Source organism: Tachysurus fulvidraco, chromosome 12 (genome assembly GCF_022655615.1).
Source record: "Tachysurus fulvidraco isolate hzauxx_2018 chromosome 12, HZAU_PFXX_2.0, whole genome shotgun sequence".
Lineage (NCBI taxonomy): Eukaryota > Metazoa > Chordata > Actinopteri > Siluriformes > Bagridae > Tachysurus > Tachysurus fulvidraco.
Window position 1 is genome coordinate 10,185,273 of NC_062529.1, and position 19,235 is coordinate 10,204,507.

Genomic DNA, 19,235 nt, shown 5'->3' on the forward strand with positions numbered 1-19,235 from the left:
AGACTCATTCACACCCAGGGGCACTTCAAATTATCCAAAACACCTAAGCATGTTTTGGGAAGTGAAAGGAAACTAGAAAACCTGGAAGGAATCTTCACACAGAAAGGAAATTCAGTTCAGTATCGAACTCTGGAGCTGTCAGGTGAAGCAAAATTGAAGTAAGACTGAGATTGAGTCTTGCAAATTTAGCATTTACCATTTAGAAGGTGCTTCATTTAAATTACTGTATGCAAAATGTAACCTTACTTGACCATTCCGAACATCTGTATATCTGGTAAACTGAGGAACTGTGTCATACCTCTCCATCTCAGTGCACCACAGGATGTCCTCTTTTTCATTCATGTAAACAGGGAAATGCTGATCTTTGCCCTGCTTTATGGAATTCGACCGAGTGGTGATGGTCCTCACTTTGTCGAACTGAAAAATAAAAAGTTTTTCAGTTTTGTTCAAAAGTATAAAACGTATAAAAAATTTGTACAACCCATGTCAGCTGAAGTGTTATACCTTTGCAGTCCTGCCATGTTCAAGACAGTCTTGCAGGTCCAGTTTGTCAGTGTACATGGCAGACATAGGTCTGTGTTGAGCAGAGACAGATCATATGAGTAAAAGTGTAGAGATGTGCTCTATTTCATATTAAGGAGAATCAGTGGAGAATGATTGAGGGCGTGTGTAGGATGAACGGAGGGAAGGTTTTGATATACACACTGATGCTTCCCTCACCATTCCATCCTGGACCAACCTGTTCATGCCAGGAAGGTTTCCCCAGAAGTAGCGAGCACGATGAGCAGCAGACACCTCCTTTGCGTCTATCATCACTGGGTTACACTGTTAAGATTAACAGAGATAACAGGCATTTGTGAAGAAATTTTAGTAAGTCAAATCTGTAAAAACCCATGTTTCCATGATGCTGAACTTGTGCTAATAATCTAATATAAGAACACAAAAAAATATAAATATATGTACATAAAAAGGCAAAAGAACTGGATGTAGGAATTAAAGAATAAATATACTTATTTTATACTTACACAATACTGGAATATTTGCATAAATATAAAAAATGTACACTGTTTTTATTTTATCTTGGGAACAGCATAGGAACAATGTGGATTATTTTGAAGCTTAAACAGACACAGTAGGCCTGTAAACCTACCACTTGGTGGCAGCAGAGAAAGGGTTTATTACTCTCTGCTGAGAAACATGTAATACATCGTCACACAACTTGCCAGTCAGAGAACTCTTCATAAAAATTAAATCCTCATAACCTGAAACCTTTTTATATTTGTGTGTTTCTGTGTAAATAAGTCTGTGTCGTGAGTATAAGCAAACACACACCTCTAAAAAGCGAGAGATGTCCCTCTTGTCACTGACACCCATGGCCACTACGTTCTCAAAAAGCCAGAAGAAAGGCCTGTTGTCTCCTTCCTTAGGACGAGCTTCATGTAAAAGCCGGTAAAACTCAAAGAACAGCCTTCCCGTGCCCTCTAGTGTGAGTGCATGTGTGTGTGTGCGTGTGTGTGTGTGTGTGTGTGTGTGTGTGTGTGTGTGTGTGTGTTGGGGTGGTGGGGGGTAATAAGAAAATAAGGAACAAAAAAATTAAGGTTAGACTATCCAGATGTACTGCTAGTGCTTTACAATGGAATGGAGACAATCATCCAAAAAGAAATACAAACTAACATTAATGTAAAACATTCAAAAACAAATGTATTCAAATTATTGATTTTTGCATGCAGTATGATTTTACCGTAGAGACCTTTCCGTGCTGGATTAACTATAGACAGATCGTTACAGGGGCTTCCTCCAATGACAAGATCAAAAGGTCCCCACTCTTGTATCTGTGACAAAGGAAAGAGACGGACAGAGAAAGAATAGAATCAAATTCATATTCAAATTTTGTTGGTCACATAAACAATCATACACAGAATGGCATGCAGTGAAATGCTCGTTTCGACCGGCCGAGTCATAAAAACGAAGTAAAAATAGACTAAAATTAGAATCATGATAAAAAACAGGATTTTAACTGTACTTTTATAAAAGGAGGAAATATAGAATAATGATATACTGTATGCAATTTTAGAGCCTAAATGCAATATATGATGTATATATCTTGTGCAGACAAGTCCAGAACAAGTCTAAGTGTCTAACTGGAACAATTGAGGGTTAAAAATATCTTCTTGTATAATAAATGAGCTATATAAATTATACAGTTCTTTCAGAAGCAAATTTCCAGCAGGTTAACTCACGTGTTTGCGTGTGACGTTCCTCACGTCACCAACGTACATGATGCGTCCATGGTGCCGCACAATACCGACAGTGATTGAGTCCTCACATATCTCAGAGGCGATGTAGCGCTCCACCTGAATGCCTAGCTCCTTTAGCACCAGCAGCCCTATGTACACACACACACATACACACACAGCAAGCTGTCACAACAAGAGAAATTTCCCCATTGTGGGACAAATAAAGGTACTGTATATCTGAACCCTGCTTCCCAAAACAGTCCAGATGCCTTAGCATTACAGAAGTACATTTTTGTACAGAGCAGCACTTGTACAGTACATTATAGTACATTGTTTTGTGCTTGTTATGCAACTTGGGAGAAAAAGATACTATTTTTGGAATCTAAATGCAAAAGTATTTCTCTTTTGTGCAATGTCATATAAAAACAAGAACTGAACAATGGGAAAACATACAATTCCATATGCACTTTATTTTGTAGATGTTTACTATATACACTTAGATTACATATAACAGTGTCCTTAAGATGCAGTCATGTCCAATAATACGTTAGTCTTTAAACAGGAATGTAAAGGCACTTTAAAAAGATGGCTGTAATGTTGTAAGCACAACATCCTGCTTATAGCGGGAAAACGAGAGGAAGCGGATTCTCCTTTTACTGTACCTGTAGCGATTCCATCAAAGAGTGATAACACACGGATAGGCTTTCTCTTCTCTGCCAAAACAGGAGGGTAGAGCTTCGGAGGTTCCTGAGAGAGAATTTATATGATTGAAAGGGAGGAGAGAAGGATGGAGAGCGAGAGCGAGAGAGAGAGAGAGAGAGAGAGAGAGAGAGAGAGAGAGAGAGAGAGAGAGAGAGAGAGAGAGAGAGAGAGTCAAGAGTGATACTGCTCAGTAAAATGTAATGGCAGTAAATAGACAAAAAGAGGGAGTCATTGTTGAGGCCCTGTACAGTGATGAATCAAATGATGTATATATGTGGTGGGCTCATACAAATTTCAGAAAAAGCATAAGTAACAAACGATAAATATGAGCAGGCCCTGGAATGGCACAACAGAAAAGTGTTCACCGTATTTAAGAGAGTAATTTTTTCATGCACTTTGTCTGGAATGAGTGGCATGCTCTCTCTCCTCTATCAATCACAGCGACACGTACACTATCCAGTGTGAGCAGTGATTCAAAAAGATGTGGTTGGCTGGCTTCATGTGCCTTAGTGGTGCCTCATATTGTAAGCTGTTATATGATAAACTCTGTTTCACTCTGAATGATAATTATATTTGAACACTTCTGACTTGCATTGTTACTTTGACAACCTCAGAGACAGGGGGAAAGTCTCTTCCAGTGAAGAACGTACGTATACTAGACTCTACTTTTCATTAAAAATGGTCTTACACGGTCAGCAACATTTTCAATCAGACTCCAAACATTTACTAATTTCCACTGACATTAAGTTTTATTTCATGTCAAGTCCTTCTATGTGCTGTTTTTAATTATTTGGGTTTGGGAGCTGTGCCAGTGAAGCTTAGCAAGATCTTATTAAATTTAACATCTTTCCGGTTTATGTATTTGTGGAATTTGATCAGATAACAGAGAAAAACAAAGCCTTAGAGATAAAGGTTCTAATATGGTACACCAAATGAATTTACAAGCTGTTTAGTAAATTAAAAACCTCTTTTAATTGAGTTAATAAAAAAGAGCTACTTTCTGTTGTTCCACTAGAGGGAAAAAGAGGGCAATACGATTCCTTTCATAAGCAGGCTGGAAATCCGACCCTGTGACTATGTTTCTTTTGCAGCATTGGGGTGAATACTTATGCAATCGCTTTTATGTTCTTTATTTCTAAATCATTTTGCAAACTATATTGCTTCCCAAAATTCAATATAATGGATTATTTAGTGTAGACTAATGGTATACACAATAAAGTATGCATAAAGTATATCTGACCATAAGCCCTATATGTGGGCCTTTTGCCATAAATAATGTTGGAGGCATGCAATAGTCTAGAAGACTTTTGTATGCTGTAGCATTACATTTTCCATTCACTGGAACTAAAGGGCCCAAACGTGCCTCTTGACAATGCTCCTGTGCACAAAGCAATGTCCAAGAAGGCATGGTAAGTCAATTAGCTCACTAAGAGGTACAAGAGGTACTTTAACAGAGCCTTGTGCTCAGTGGGATTGAGAAGAGGGCTCTATTCAGGCTACTTATTTAAACCATGCCATGTCCTCATGGACCTTGCTTTGTGTACAGGGGCAATGTCAATAGCCCTGTCTGAGCTAATTAATGCTCTTGTACATGAAGCAGATCAAATATTTAAAGTCAAACTTATAGAAAACCTTTCCAGAAAAATTAAGGTGGTTATAACGGCATTATGGCTGCTGGAGTTGTAAAATGCAATGGACAGCTGTCCACATACTTTTAGCCATGTAGTGTGCAACACCAATTTTAGTGGCACTAATGCATGCCACGGTGCACATATAGTATAACCTTTTTTTTTTTTTTTTGGTGTGGCATGTGGACTCTGATGTAAAAACCTTGCATTCCACTGTAAGATTAGTATTTTAAAATGGGTTAACAAGACAAAAATACAGCTGTTCTCTTAATAAGCGTGCTCTCTGTAAAGAGTCGTCTGGTTCTTTAGCCACCTTAAAATGTGTCACAAATATGTCTTTTTTCCAGCTTCTGATCTACGTTAACTCACCCTATTCCCATTTAACTGCCCTGCACCTGCACATACTGCCAGTAAGTAATAAATAAAGGTTTTTCACATTAAATCGCGTCAGTAACTGAGGTCCATTATTTGGTAATGGAGAACTGGTCAAAGTACTTCCCTGACCATAAATTTGAGATGAAGTAAACAATTTCAGAAGCCCTTAAACTGTCTGCCCTACCTCACTGCTGCACAGGTGGACCATGAAATGGTCCATAAAGAAATCGTCACTTCACCCCATACCTGCACTCCAAGCCTACACATGCTAATCTTATTAGAAAAAGCTTTTCTGGCATAGTTATGGACTGTTTATGTTTACGCAATGAAGTGACAGCTCTTTGAATTTAAATTTTCTTTATATCACTTTATGTCCTCTATGACTTTCTTATTCTTTTCACCCAAATATGCAGATGATACATGATGCAGTACCCAGCAAAACCTTTTTCATAGAGTTTCATAAGGCGCAACAATTTCTTTCAATTGCATCACAGCACACTGTTCATTAGCTATTAATCCAAAACCTTTTTAATGAGATAGCTTGTCATACAAGTAGGCAACACTTACAAAATCCTGATCGTGGTTGTTGGCAAAGAAGTGCTGTAGGCGACTGGGCCAGTCAGTCCGGCGTTCCAGTAGCCCGAACTGAGGCTTCTGACCACACATATAGCAGTTCCAAGGATCCTCATTTATAGCAGCTTGTGCTGCACCGGGCCCAACTAGCAGATCCACACACTCTACACAGAAACACCTGCAAACAACACAGTCCACTAAGTCCATTAATACTGACAGCAGTTTGTAGGTTGTGCCACAGTCAGAATATATACTCTGTCTACTACAACAATGGTGTTATAATTATGTCCAATCTTATCCTTAACATTGATATCAACTAATCTAATTGTAGTTGTTAGAATTAGGGATGCATTAATACCAATATATATAAAATAAATAAAATAAAATAGAAGTATTACAGCACAGTAGTTAAATTCGTTCTTGCCATATCCCAACTTTGGAGGTTGGTGTCAGAGTGCAGGGTCATGATACAGTGCCCCTGAAGCAGGGAGGGATAAGGTCCTTGAACCCTGATCCTCAAAACGACAAGTCTGAAAGATTAGGAGGTTAAGGCTCTGACTTGTCGTTTTGAGGATCAGGGTTCAAGGACCTTAACCCTCCCTGCTTCAGGGGGCACTGTATCATGACCCTGCACTCTGACCCCAACCTCCAAAGTTGGGATATGGCACGAACGAATACAAGTAGGCAACACTTACAAAATGTTCACTACAATCGCTGCACTAAGAAGTAGTCAGCAGGCATTCCTACTACCGGTTGCCAAAATGTTTCAGTGGGTGACACAACTGGAATTCATAATCAATTTTCTTGCCTTTAAAATGAAACATTCTGGAGGAAGATTTGGGGATTGCATATAAATTCAACAATGTATATCATATCATGTCTTAAGAGGTGAAGGAGAAGTGCTCTTTGCCAGGAATCATGAGTGCTCTACTGTCTTCAATTCCATTACACTTCACTGCATGTCACTCATATTTACCAGCTTTGTGGCATTGTCACTACCACTCATATTGCTGGAAGTTGGCAGCTCTCCTTGAAAATGAATGACATCGGGTCATGTACAGTAGCTGCTGAGAGCCGCTGTACGCTTCAACACCGTACGGACACCAAAATCTAATACTGTATGCCGTGTGCAATCTCCCCTAGGGTAAGTTGCCATGCTAATGAACAGAAGACACAAAATGGCTGAGATCCAGATGTATTTCATCATTACTTTTGGCAATCAAATCAAAAGCAGACTGCCTTATTTTTAACAAATCCATCACACAATTATAATATAACTTAACTTAATTCTATTATATATTTGAAGTATCCGTATCGAACAGTGTGTAGCAGTTGTACCTGCAGCAGTTATTGTTTCCACACATGAGCACCTCCCTCCCTCCGCAGCAGATTGTGCAGTAAGACTGGTATCCGTCGTCGTCGTACTGATACGCACACTCCAAGAAGCAGTTCTGTAACACAGCGGCATTGCACTCTAATGAAAAACAGCTGGTGTTGGGTCTGTGGACAGTTTATCTAATGCACAAGCGTGTAGCATATTGCTTATTTTATTAGATGACTATAATAGCATTGTTGATGAAATTTACTTGTATGTAATACAGTATCAAAATCTACTATGCGCTTTTGTATGAATAATTTTGGAAAAGGGTCAGAGTGAATCTAAGCCAGAGAATTAATCTACACTTTAAAAGAAAAATGGTATTCTTTGTCACTGGGGTGGTACTTGCAAGCTTTTTCGATTTTTTTTTAGTATGTATGTAGATCTTACTAAGAAAGTGAATGTAGTTTGCTACATAATAGCTTCATTTGTTTGTACATTGTTGTTAAAATGATATAAAAAATGATATATTTTTTAAATTAATAATTGAATTTTTATCTCATTTTCTTTTTATTAAAATGACTGTCGTGTCACTTCTCGTAAAGGTTCGTGTGCTCGTTTCTTTTGTAGAGAGTTTACAGAGCCTCGTCAAGGGTAATTCAATGTACAGTCATTTGTGCATATGACAAATAATACGACTCTGACATCTGCAAAGGAAAGTTACAAAGGTAAGATGCACCACCCCTGAGACAAGAGTAAGTCCTGTTTAGTAGCCTGTATTTCCTTATTTGTGGCTGTGCACCAGGCTGATAACAAGCTGGTTTGTACCTTACAGCTTTGGCACATTCCACCACTGAAGAGTGGGTGTTCAAGGGAAACATTCAGGGTTCCACAGGAGATGCAAATGTCTATGAGAAAGGAAGAAGAAAGTAAGGCTTTGTGTGGTTTCAGTGTCTTGATGCTGATTTAGACTTCTGGAGAATAAGTGTTTGCATCATTGCATTGCAATACAAAGAGGGGGATCCTGAGTAAACATGGCATTAATTATGGAAATTATGCATGGTTTGTCTCTAGGTTGCTATGCATCGGCTGATTGGCCAATTGATCATTAACTTTTTCTGAAACAGAACTTCTACACACTACAGTATCTTGTTCTCTGAAATGCTTTTGGAAAGTGGGGACTGGTAAAAACCTTAAAACAGCTTGCGACAGTATAAAACTCTCCATGAACATCTCCGTTAAAACCGCTGTGTGAATTTCCCAGACTGGTGTCTTTAATAAAAAGCTCCTCTCCTTGATTAAATATTCTGAACACCGAGTTTGTTTGAACACGGGCAAGTTTTCTGCCTGTGTTTTTATATTTGCCTTACACATGCTGATAAGATCAGATTACTTTGTTTACATTACTATAATGGATTTGTTTACAGAAAACTACAAGCATGATGCTGTGATAATATTTAAATATATTGTATAACGTTAAGTTTAATTCTGCTGGATAACACACTTTTAACAGACTCCCAGTAAACACAAAAGCATCTCTCAATCAGTAATTGACAGAACTGTTGATTAAAACACGAATTAAGAAGAGTAATATTTCTTAATTTAAATTCCAATATTCAATTAAATGTTCACATGGTATATGATGAATCATACATGATTTATTTTTCCCACCACAAATTTTCAAAACAATGTTATGCCCATGCTATCTTCTATTTATTATTCCTATAGTTAAACACAGGACTAAAATAGTTTTGGTCCGATTTTACTATCTACAGTAATACAGTAAATGTTGCTGTGGGTCATGCAACGGTGCCTACTAGAGGACATGCTCTCGTTATGTGCGAGTATGAATCCTTCATGCAGTTCAAGAGTTTCTGCAATATGTCCAACTGTGCACAAAGACATATAAATCAGCCCCTCAGAGTTCATGGAAAACTCTCTAGTCAGCAAACAGTATCATAAATAAATACCTTCGATATTCCTGCACTTCTGCCGCACTTCATACACAAGCCTCTCTGAAAAAAAAAAGCAGATCGGTACAGGTAATTAGGATTATATGATTCTCTGTTTGACGTAACAGCCTAATGTTTTCCTTGAAGAGCTTAGCGGTTGAGGCTAATAATCCTGATTAGAGGCGTGTGCTGGTGTGAGAGGTTTTGTGTGTGTGTGTGTGTGTGTGTGTGTGTGTGTGTGTGTGTGTGTGTGTGTGTGTTTGTGTGTATGAACTCGATGAACTCCTTGTATGACTCAGTGAGCGATGGCTCACCTCGGGTTCTCTCATCGACGATGTCTTTCACCTTGGGCTTTTCTGTGGCTGTGCTTTTACGAGGCCTTTTAATGGGTGGGGGTGCATAGGCTGCGGCCTCGGGCTCCACCCACATTTCCGGGTACACTTCCTTATATGGGTTGCGCTCCTCTATGTAAGGCCAAGTCAACAAATCAGATTCATCAAAACAGACTGAAGAATCATATTGGGAACAACAGAAAGCTGGTATGTGAATGAACCTGTGAGTGAATGATGGTTTTAAACCTAGAGCATGTATGGTATGTACTTGGGTAAGATAAAAACACTAGATCAGTGTTGATGCTCACTAAAAGCTCAAAAAAACATTACACAGTGCATAATACAGTGCCACATCTCTCATACTGTAGAAACCTGTTTGAAGTTTTGATCAACATACAGGTTTAAAAAAAAAATACAACAAATTCTCAGCATTTGGCTCCAGGTATGTGTCTTCACTTGTACAGGAATGTCTTTTAACCATGTATTTCCCATAATCCCTTTCAAAACAGCAAGGCAGTAAGGTTTACCTTCTGGAGGTTCCAGGCCCTTGGGGCCAGTGGGCTGGAATCCTGTCATGGCCCATTCAATCATCTGCTTGTTCTGAATGTCCACCGACTTACAGGTGTCGGTGTCGTCACTCTCAGGACAAGTGAGGAATACTTTTCCTGCTCTACTGCTGGCTGCCTGAAAATATCATTTGAACAGACAGGTGAACGTGTCACATTAACACTAAACACTAAACCCAGGTTCATTAACAGTTCCATAGCTAAACGCACTCTTGAGAGTTTAAAGCTGTACCTGTAGCACCTCATAGATGGCTTTCTTGTACATTGGCTGTTTGTTGTAAGTTGGCTGGTGAAAAGCACTGCAGAAGGAACTCAAAGGCAACAATTTCTCAACACAGACCTAAAAAACAAGGAATATTTTGAATAAAACATCAACAGACAGCGAAGAAACACTAATTGGAAATATTGTCCTACAAGATTTCAAATATTTTTTACTGAAGATGAATTAATGTCATTGATATGACCAGTGATACTGTACATACCACAGAGAATTTGCTATCACCAAACCACATAACCCATCTGGTTCCCTCTGCAGCTCGGCTCCGGCCGGTCATCCACCAGGAGACGATGCGCCCAGGCCACCAAGAGAAACCGCGCAGTTTCCCCCACACTAGCTCACCAATGCCAAAGCCTCTGCCATCCTGTACATAGCACACAGACCTCATCATCCAGTCAGTAGTTTGTGTAAATCCTGCATTCTACTGTGGCTCTGTTTTTTTTGCTAAGCTTTTCATCATTACTATAGAGTACCAAGACACTGTTTAACCACACATATCATTCAACAGCAGCTTTTTCGGGAGCACATGGCAGAAAGCCATATCTCGAGAGACGTAATCACTTAGAAGTGCTGGTAGGTTTTGATCTAAATTCTGTTCCAAAATGAGATACTTTAATCCACACTCGTTCCAATTTGTAATTCTTTATCAATTTTGGCACTACCTCATACTCTGCCTCTGTGTCGGTGGACTTTGGTGAGGTCTTATCTCCGTCCCCAATAGGCACTGGCTCTGGCGTGGTGGCCACAGTAGGGGATGCTGGGTCTGTAGGCTGTTGCTGCTGGGCTGGAGGCTGTTGCTGGGGTGTAGGCTGTATTTGTGGTTGTGGTTGTGGTTGAGCTTTAGGAAGAGCCTGGGTCAGTTGTTGCTGTTGCTGTGTTGGTGGTGGTGGCGGTAGTGCAGTGGTCAGTGGGCTGTTGATGGTGCCACAGGCCATCTGAGGCTTGACCTCTATCTCTCCGTGCTCCTCCAACAAATTCATTATGGAAACCAGTTTGGCCTTCTTCTCTGCCTGCAGCACATGGGACAGGAGAAGAGAAGAGAAGAGAAGAGAAGAGAAGAGAAGAGAAGAGAAGAGAAGAGAAGAGAAGAGAAGAGAAGAGAAGACGAAGAGAAGACGCGGCTCCATGACAATAATCACTAGGTCTGTTTACAATACAGTAATCCAAGATGCCGAAGCAAATATTTTCAGTCCTCTTGATTAAGAGTGAGCAACTCCCTTTTGAGACCGAGGAAGGTTAAAAAAGTTTATATGGAAACAATCCCCCTAAACAGAAATCCATTTGTGGGCCCTTTGAAGCTATGACGTTTTTGTTGTGGTTGAGGTGCACGGAAAACAGCATGGTGCAGAGTTCATTGAGTTTGTCGAACCGGACTCATTAGGTCAACAACAGAGGAAACAAGCCAAGCCGTGACTTAAGCTGCTCACAGAAAATTCCCAACAGCTGTGCACATTCTGCAACCTCTGAGTGTGTGTGTGTTTCTCTGTTTCTCGCTTTCTCTTTCTCTATAGTTTAGTCACTCATGTGAATTTTTTTTTATAGCTGTATGCTTTTCTGCTGCCAGCAACCGACACCACCTCGGGTTTCACTCACCGCAGAGGTACATTGGCCAAGGCAAGTTTAAAAGAAAGAAGAAAAAGGCATTTCTTTTTTTTCCACCCACTACATACAACAAGCACTAAAACTGGCACTGTTTGCAAAGCTGGGCAAAAAAAGTTATATAACTGTTGGTGGATAATCAGTTTAGTGTTACGCTATAAATACATGAATACTAACCTTTTACTGAAGCGAATCTATTCTAAGAAAAATGAAACATCCCTTAGCAAAAAAAAATAGATTTTCTAACAAAACTACAATCATTGGAATCCCTGTATTTACTGTAATGCTGTATGACCTGCCTTTGCCAAAATAAAACCAAGTCCCTATAAAAACTGATGAGATTAGAGAATAGAAACAGGAAGCTGAAATTGTTCCTCTCCAGATCCTCTAGGGGTCAGATAGCAGGGTAGATTTGTAACAAGCTTGAATCTGATATCATTTTGTGTGGATTTGGATATATGTTTAAAATCATGGTCATGCAGATAATCAGCCTCAAACTCATCACAAATCCTTGACCATACTTCGTTTTACGCCAAACCACTTTTGAGTGTTTATTGCCATGGTGCTTTATTTTTGTCTCCTCTGACCACAGAACCCCGTTCCAGTAAAAAGTTCTAGTAGTGTCTAATAAACTACAGGTGCTTCCATTTGTGGTTAGAATGAAAAAGCTTTCTTCTGGCACACCTTCCAGATTGTTTGTTAGCATGGAGGTGGTGTATAATTGTAGACTTAGTTACCCCAAAAATTATTTTGTAAATCTGCTTTCGAAAAATGTCTGAATTTAAATAAACTAGCATATAAATGGGAATATTATTCTTACATTCAAAAGATTACATTTCCTTAATAGGAATTTCTAGACAATAGCTGACAAGGGTTTCTTGGTTGGAGTTGACTGTATATTTACAATCACACAGATCCACAAGGGGGAGTGAAGCCTGGAGCATTGCATTTAACTCCCAGTCAAATTTTGGACACACCGGCACACAGATTTTCTTTCTTTTTTAATTTTTTTTTTTTTTTTTAATTCCTCTATTTTAGAATAACATTAACATTTAGGACATTTAGCAGACACCTTTATCCAGAGCGACTAACAGTTATCTCATTTATATGACTAAGTAATTGAGAGTTAAGGGCCTTGCGCAACGGAATTTAACCTTCTGAGCTAACCACTAACAACTGAGATAAGACATGGGACAGCACATATTGGATCAAAACAATTTTAGTGGTTTCTCAAGTGGTTAAGGCTCTGGGTTGTTTATTAGAAGCTTCAGGGACCCTGAACCCTCTCTGCTGCATCATGGCTAACCTGGTGTTCTGAACCCAACCTCAAAAGCTGGTATGAGTAAAGAAAGGTATATATCACTGTGCTGGAACGTATACGTGACAAAAATAAAGGCTTCTGATGATGAAGCTTTGCACACTTTTGGCATGTTCTAACCCGGTTTCACGCGTAAGCTTCACTACAGAGGCTTTGTTTGTTTTTTTTAAGTCCGGGGACTTGTTGGCTAGCTCCTAAATTCTACATTAAATTGATTGTTTGGAAAAACAATTCAATTTTAATGTCAAAACTATGCATTAAGTAAATAAATTGCCATTAAATGTACGATATAAGTTTGTCTTACATTTGTTCAATGTGGGGGATGAACAAATTGTACCCACGGTCCATTATCAAAATGTCTTCAAGATGCCATGAAAGTAAAACTATGTTTTACCTAGTGAGAGACAGAGACACAGAGAGAGAGAGAGAGAGAGAGAGAGAGAGAGAGAGAGAGAGAGAGAGAGAGAGAGAGAGAGAGAGAAGAAGAAGAAGAAGAAGAAGAAAAAGAAGAAAAAGAAGAAGAGGAAGAGAGGGGGTGATAATGTGGAGTAGAAACATGTGGCCTCAGCTTTAGTTTATAAATATCTGTATAGCTTCCCTGGCTGCATCAAAGCACTAGGCCATGTGCTCTAAAATGTCTGGTAAGCCCTTAACAAAGACAGAAAGTTTTTGTGAGTGGCTTTGTCTGTACATGTGCACATATATTGGTATTATATCCCTAAAAATTCCTGGTTACTCAACTCAGGTAGGTGCAACTTAATGTATTGAAAGGGATCTGACGTCTAAGCCGTTATCTAAGCCAAATATTTGCCAGGGCTCCCTGTACTGAGTGAGCCTCCTAGACTGTTCATTACTGTTCAGAATGTACAGAATTTATAGCTGACACAATAAACCACACCTACTGTAGAAAGAGGAAAAAAACACAGACTGACTAAAGTTGCACTTGTTATAGAAAGTCTTGCATTAGGAAAATGACACCATTTTGTGGGTTGCTGCCCTAAGAACAAAGGATGGGGGAATTTGGCAAAAATAGACAGAAGAATCTTTATCTTGCCCACTTTTTTCTGTGGATGGAGGAGAGGTGTTATTTATCTAGAAAATGAACTGAAAACGAACACCCCCACCGTTTCCCCAACTCCCAATGCTCACAGAACTGGAGACTAAAGAGTAAAGAGTGAGGTGGCTATAAGAAGTCGGGGTTTGTTTCTGGACATTTTCCCAGTAGTAAATGCCCCCTTCTCATGGGCCTCACTGCGGGAAGAGTTTGACTCTCCAAATCACAGGGGAGGAGGAAGGGAAGCATGGTGGGTGGAGGGTTATGAAAGTACAGTACAATACAGTCTTTATCACTTATATATACACACACAGTACTGACAGCTTTGGCAATACCAAGGCATCTGTTCCACAGGTCGTGTGCGAGACAGAAAGCAAACGAAGGCTTCGTCTGTGTTGCTTGATCAGCTAGTAATCATTACTGATGCCATCACGAACAAAATAGATCAATCCAAATTAGCTTTAGATTTAGTCAGCGAGTCATTTTTCCCACACTACGCTCAAACACATGGTGGAGACTTATCGTCATGCAGTGTCTTGTCTTTTTGTACTCATGGGCCAGAACCAATGATGAAAAACACAAAAAACGCAACTGGGGCAATCAATTGTGATAATGGAGTCCAGCCCGTTCTTTGGATGAAAAGAATATCCTAAGGCAATACCACACATACACATATACACCCACACCCACACTTTTACATTTATCCTGAATGAGCGCTACATCTAACACAATTTGTGTCTCTAAAAAGTAATATTAGTGGCGGCTACAATGGATTTTAATAAAGACAAATAGCACGGAACTGAAGTATACTACACATTAAGCTTCTGGTCTGTTCCACTTAGAGGTCACAGCACAGGCCAAAAGTGGTTTCTACTATAGATAGCAGCTAGTCATATAACTGCACTACAGAAAACCACAGTTATTTATAGATGATGGATGAAATAGTGATAGCAATGACAAAGAAAATGAGCAAACATTTCTGCTCACAGTCAGAGTCACTAAAAGGAAAAACGAGACGAAACCGCTCACATTCAAGAGTGAACGTATCTGAAATATCATGTTTGGCTCTAACATCCAAAGAGACAACAATAATTATTTATATAATACACATATTATGTTGGAATAGTTCAAACTAATTATTGCTTCACATCAACCAAATCACACAACAATTAAAAAATGTCTCATTCTTCTTGTTGCTTTGTAGAAGTTAGTAAAGTGAGTAAAATGTCTAGAAATACTTTAATTATCTTACATTCATGGCAGTCTTAAAAGTAAGAAAGTAAGGAATAAAAATGGATAATAAAACATGACATGGCATGCTGTTATAGGATGATAATCAGTGCCTGGGTGCTGTGACGCTGATGTACTGTTACCATCCTGAAGTCGGTTCTTTTGAACAGAGTGGTTAACTTGGCTCTCGCCACATGGATTTGTTCCATTTTAATCTACTAATGAACATGTTTGTATCTTTAATTGTTTAGAGTAACATTTAATTGCTGATGAGCAGCTTGTTTGAGTAACAAGTTTAAGTCCTAACATCATATACATTAACAGCAGCCATATAGTCTCCAGAGTCCATCACCAGCCTTGAAGATAACAAGCTTGAAAGAAAAGCAGCTTTTCATGTTACAGAGAAACCATAAAGCACTAACCATCTATCTACTTTTTTATCTACAGAAACGTTAACATTAACGTATTACGATGAGCTCTGTAATATAAACCTATGATCTGAATTATAGCTGGCTTTTTTTTCCACAGGCAATTATCAATATGACAAAATTAGTGAGCAAACACCAGCTACTACACAACATCAAACAGGTCATCTATGCAAAAGTTTGGAACAAATACAAGGAGGAAGCCCTTGACAGAACTGTTTAATGCTTCCTCAGGCAGTGTGAAATTGAAAAGTGACATTCCTGCAGAATATGAATTGCCATAATCATCATCATCATGTGACATTCGCATTTATTTTGACATGACCTCTATGAGGGGCTGAACAATGCGCCCTCACTTCTTGGCCTCTGGAGAGCACAGGACTGACGATGCATCTGGCCTCCATTGTGGAATGTCCTTAAAAGAGCTCCAGCAATTAGGAGCCTTACAGAGGTCAGCCATGCAAAAAGAAAGCAAACCCAGCACAATTAAAGAAGCTTTCTCAAACACCCGCTCTTTATTTTCTATTCTCCCAGCACTGAATTATTATTATTTTTTTTTTTTTAAATAAAATCTTTTTCTCACTTCAAAACCTGTTATTTCACTAATAACTGCTTATTAATTGTCAAAATATTAGGCTTAAAAGAGTCAGGCAGAACTAAAAGCCTGGTAGTGTTTGTGCTGCTAGCCTTGACCCACAGCCCTGGCAGTGCGCATACGCCAGGCAGGTTCACTGGGTTCGTTCTCGCATTAGCATATTCTTAAAAAGACAGGCACCACATTTCTGTTTCAACACAAGCAAGGGTGAAAGATAATATTTACTAACTTAAACCATTCTGTCCTGGAATCCAGAGCAAGAGACAAGCTTATCAGCATTTCCTAAATGAACAACAACTGCACTAAAAGACATATTCTTTACCAAAAACTGACATTCAGCAGAAAATATATGAATACTTTGGAGCCTGTTGCTTTAAAAAGACACAAGAAAGAACACATAATCAAGCAGCATGTAACATCTAAACTTTTGAACGGTTTTATGCAACATGGCTGCAGACAATTTGAAACTGCAGCAGAGACACTGAAACAGGAAATACTTTAAGCATGCGGCGATCCCCCATGATTACATACAGTCAAACAAGTACTTTTTTTTCCTGCAGTCTCCAGCGAACGCCTGAGCTCCCTCCTCTCGAGCTGAAAGAGATGGGATTCCTTTAAGCCACCAAGAGCAGAAGGTCCATAACAAGTCTCCTGGAAATACCTGAAGTTACCATAATTCCTCCCCTAGCAAGGTCTGCTCAAACCTGCATGCTGTTTTCCCCACACACACACACACACACACACACACACACGCACACACACGCACACACACACACGCACACACACACGCACACACACACACACACACACACACACACACACACGCATGCACACGGTCACACTCACACACACCCGGCGCTATCAACAACAAACAACCAAGCCGACCTAAAGCATGCACGCCTGCGCTCAGCACTTTAAATCCAACGTGTGTCTCTTAGGCTTTTTTTTCCCTTGCCCCCACTCTCGGGTTAGAGGAGACCACTCAAAAAAAAGAGCAAGGAAAAAAATAGAAAGCATGAACATTTCTTTGTCTGGGAATTCAGGGTCAGGTGGTTGTCGACAGGAATTCTGGTTGGCTAGAGAGAACTTGCAAAGTGTTGGCAGGCAGCCAGGAGGCCGTCTTGCAAGGAGCTCTGGAAATTTGCTGAAAACCTCATCTTCACCCTTATATCCATAGCAATGCCATAGTAGAAAGGAAGGATGTTGAGACGTAACGACAAAAATGGTGTGGGAAGGAAGAATCGGCTGTAAATTTGCTCACATGTTTAAACAAAAACATGACTTCACTCACATCCTCGATCCTCTTACTACTTTTACACCATAAATACTACAGTAACGAAGCTCAACTTGCTACACAGGTAATTCTTAGCTGAGAAGAAGAGCATCTCAGCACTGTCAGTCAGTTGCGTTTTGAACTCTTCTGAGCCACACAAATGCATGACGATGCAGAGCTTTGGAAAATGTATTAAAATATGGACTCTTCTAAAAAATGCTTACCCAGAGACAGGGGGAGAAAACATACCCTGACTTGACCTGATGGTTAATTCCCAGCGTCCATGTGGGTGAATGTTCCACTGGAATGTTACGAGACAACTGCGTATCCTGCTAATTTGGTAATATTTTCAGCTGCCATGACATTTTTATGGCTTCTCTTCGGTCCTACTTGGACAAAGGGCAAAGGGGGTAGGGGAAAAGGCTTTGGGGAAAGGGAGGGTGCATTAGTCCAACAGTAGGCCCCATTTGGTTGCCATGGAGACTGAAAATTACACCCTGTTCCAAATTATTATGCAAAATCTATTTAAGTGTCACAAAGATTAAATATTTTGTTTTTTAGTTTAACTCATGGATGGCGTTGTGTCTCAGGGCTCTTTCGATCACAAAACAATCTCGGACACCTGTGATAATTAGATTGCGAGGTGAGCCCAATCGAAGGAAAGACTACTAAAGCAGGGTGTTCCACATTATTAAGCAGAGCACCATTTCCATGCAATATGGAGAAGAAAAAGGATCTCTCTGCTGCCGAAAAGAGTGAAATAGTTCAATGCCTTGGACGAGGTATGAAAACATTAGATATTTCACAAAAACTTAAGCGTGATCATCGTACTATTAAGTGGTTTTTGTGGCCGATTCAGAGCTTTCTGCCAGATCCGTGCATCAAGAGAGCAGCTGCTAAAATACCATTACATAGCAGCAAACAGATATGACGTGACATACGGCTAAGTATGGTGACCCATACTCAGAATTCGTTCTCTGCATTTGACCCATCCAAAGTGCACACACACAGCAGCGAACACACACACACCGTGAACACACACCCGGAACAGTGGGCAGCCATTTATGCTGCGGCGCCCGGGAAGCAGTTGGGGGGTTCGGTGCCTTGCTCAAGGGCACCTCAGTCGTTGAGCACGGCACCGAACCCCCCAACTGCAGCAGATATTTGAAGCTGCCGGTGCCTCTGGAGTCCCGCGGACATCAAGGTGTAGAGTCCTCCAGAGTCTTGCAACTGTGCATAAACCTTCTATTCGCCCACCACTAACCAATGCTCACAAGCAGAAACAGCTGCATTGGGCAGAAAAATACATGAAGACTAATTTTCTGTTCACTGATGAGTGCCGTGCAACCCTGGATGGTTCAGATGTATGGAGTAGTGGATGGTTGGTGGGTGGCCACCCTGTTCCACCAAGGCTGCGATGTCAGCAAGGCAGTGGTGGAGTCATGTTTTGGGCCGGATTCATGGGAAGAGAGCTAGTCGGCCCCTTTAGGGTCCCCGAAGGTGTAAACCTCTGCAAAGTATGTGGAGTTTCTGACTGACTACTTTCTTCCCTGGTACAGAAGGAAGAACTATGCTTTCCGTAATAAAATCATCTTCATGCATGACAATGCACCATCTCATGCTGCCTCTGCATCAATGGCTGCTATGGGGATAAAAGGAGAGAAAGTCATGGTGTGGCCTCCATCCTCCCCTGACCTCAATCCTAGAGAGAACCGTTGGAGCATCCTCAAGCAAATGATCTATGAGGGCGGGAGGCAGTTTACATCCAAACAGCAGCTCTG

General features: G+C 40.2%; 1 protein-coding gene across 12 annotated transcripts in view; it reads right to left on the reverse strand.

Moving 5' to 3' along the window:
• Positions 1-19,235, reverse strand: part of dnmt3ab (DNA (cytosine-5-)-methyltransferase 3 alpha b) — a 52,279-nt gene that overhangs the window by 6,846 nt on the left and 26,198 nt on the right. For 6 of the 12 annotated variants that reach the window (XR_007144601.1, XM_047821884.1, XM_027172785.2 and 3 more), the window contains 16 exons: positions 10,623-10,970; positions 10,166-10,324; positions 9,916-10,023; positions 9,645-9,801; positions 9,100-9,249; positions 8,804-8,848; positions 7,662-7,741; positions 6,854-6,966; positions 5,510-5,693; positions 2,900-2,984; positions 2,241-2,386; positions 1,742-1,832; positions 1,333-1,481; positions 740-825; positions 505-574; positions 299-417 (listed from right to left, as the gene is read on the reverse strand). Coding sequence is in view for 11 of the 12 variants with exons in the window: in XM_047821884.1 (XP_047677840.1) it covers positions 299-417; positions 505-574; positions 740-825; positions 1,333-1,481; positions 1,742-1,832; positions 2,241-2,386; positions 2,900-2,984; positions 5,510-5,693; positions 6,854-6,966; positions 7,662-7,741; positions 8,804-8,848; positions 9,100-9,249; positions 9,645-9,801; positions 9,916-10,023; positions 10,166-10,324; positions 10,623-10,970 (2,090 nt within the window). In the remaining variant the exon portion in view is untranslated. Of the gene's footprint in view, positions 1-298; positions 418-504; positions 575-720; positions 826-1,332; positions 1,482-1,741; positions 1,833-2,240; positions 2,387-2,899; positions 2,985-5,509; positions 5,694-6,853; positions 6,967-7,661; positions 7,742-8,803; positions 8,849-9,099; positions 9,250-9,644; positions 9,802-9,915; positions 10,024-10,165; positions 10,325-10,622; positions 10,971-13,181; positions 13,272-16,712; positions 17,446-19,235 lie in introns of those variants that run through there. The other 6 variants (XM_027172793.2, XM_027172791.2, XM_027172794.2 and 3 more) reach the window with 6 other exon arrangements.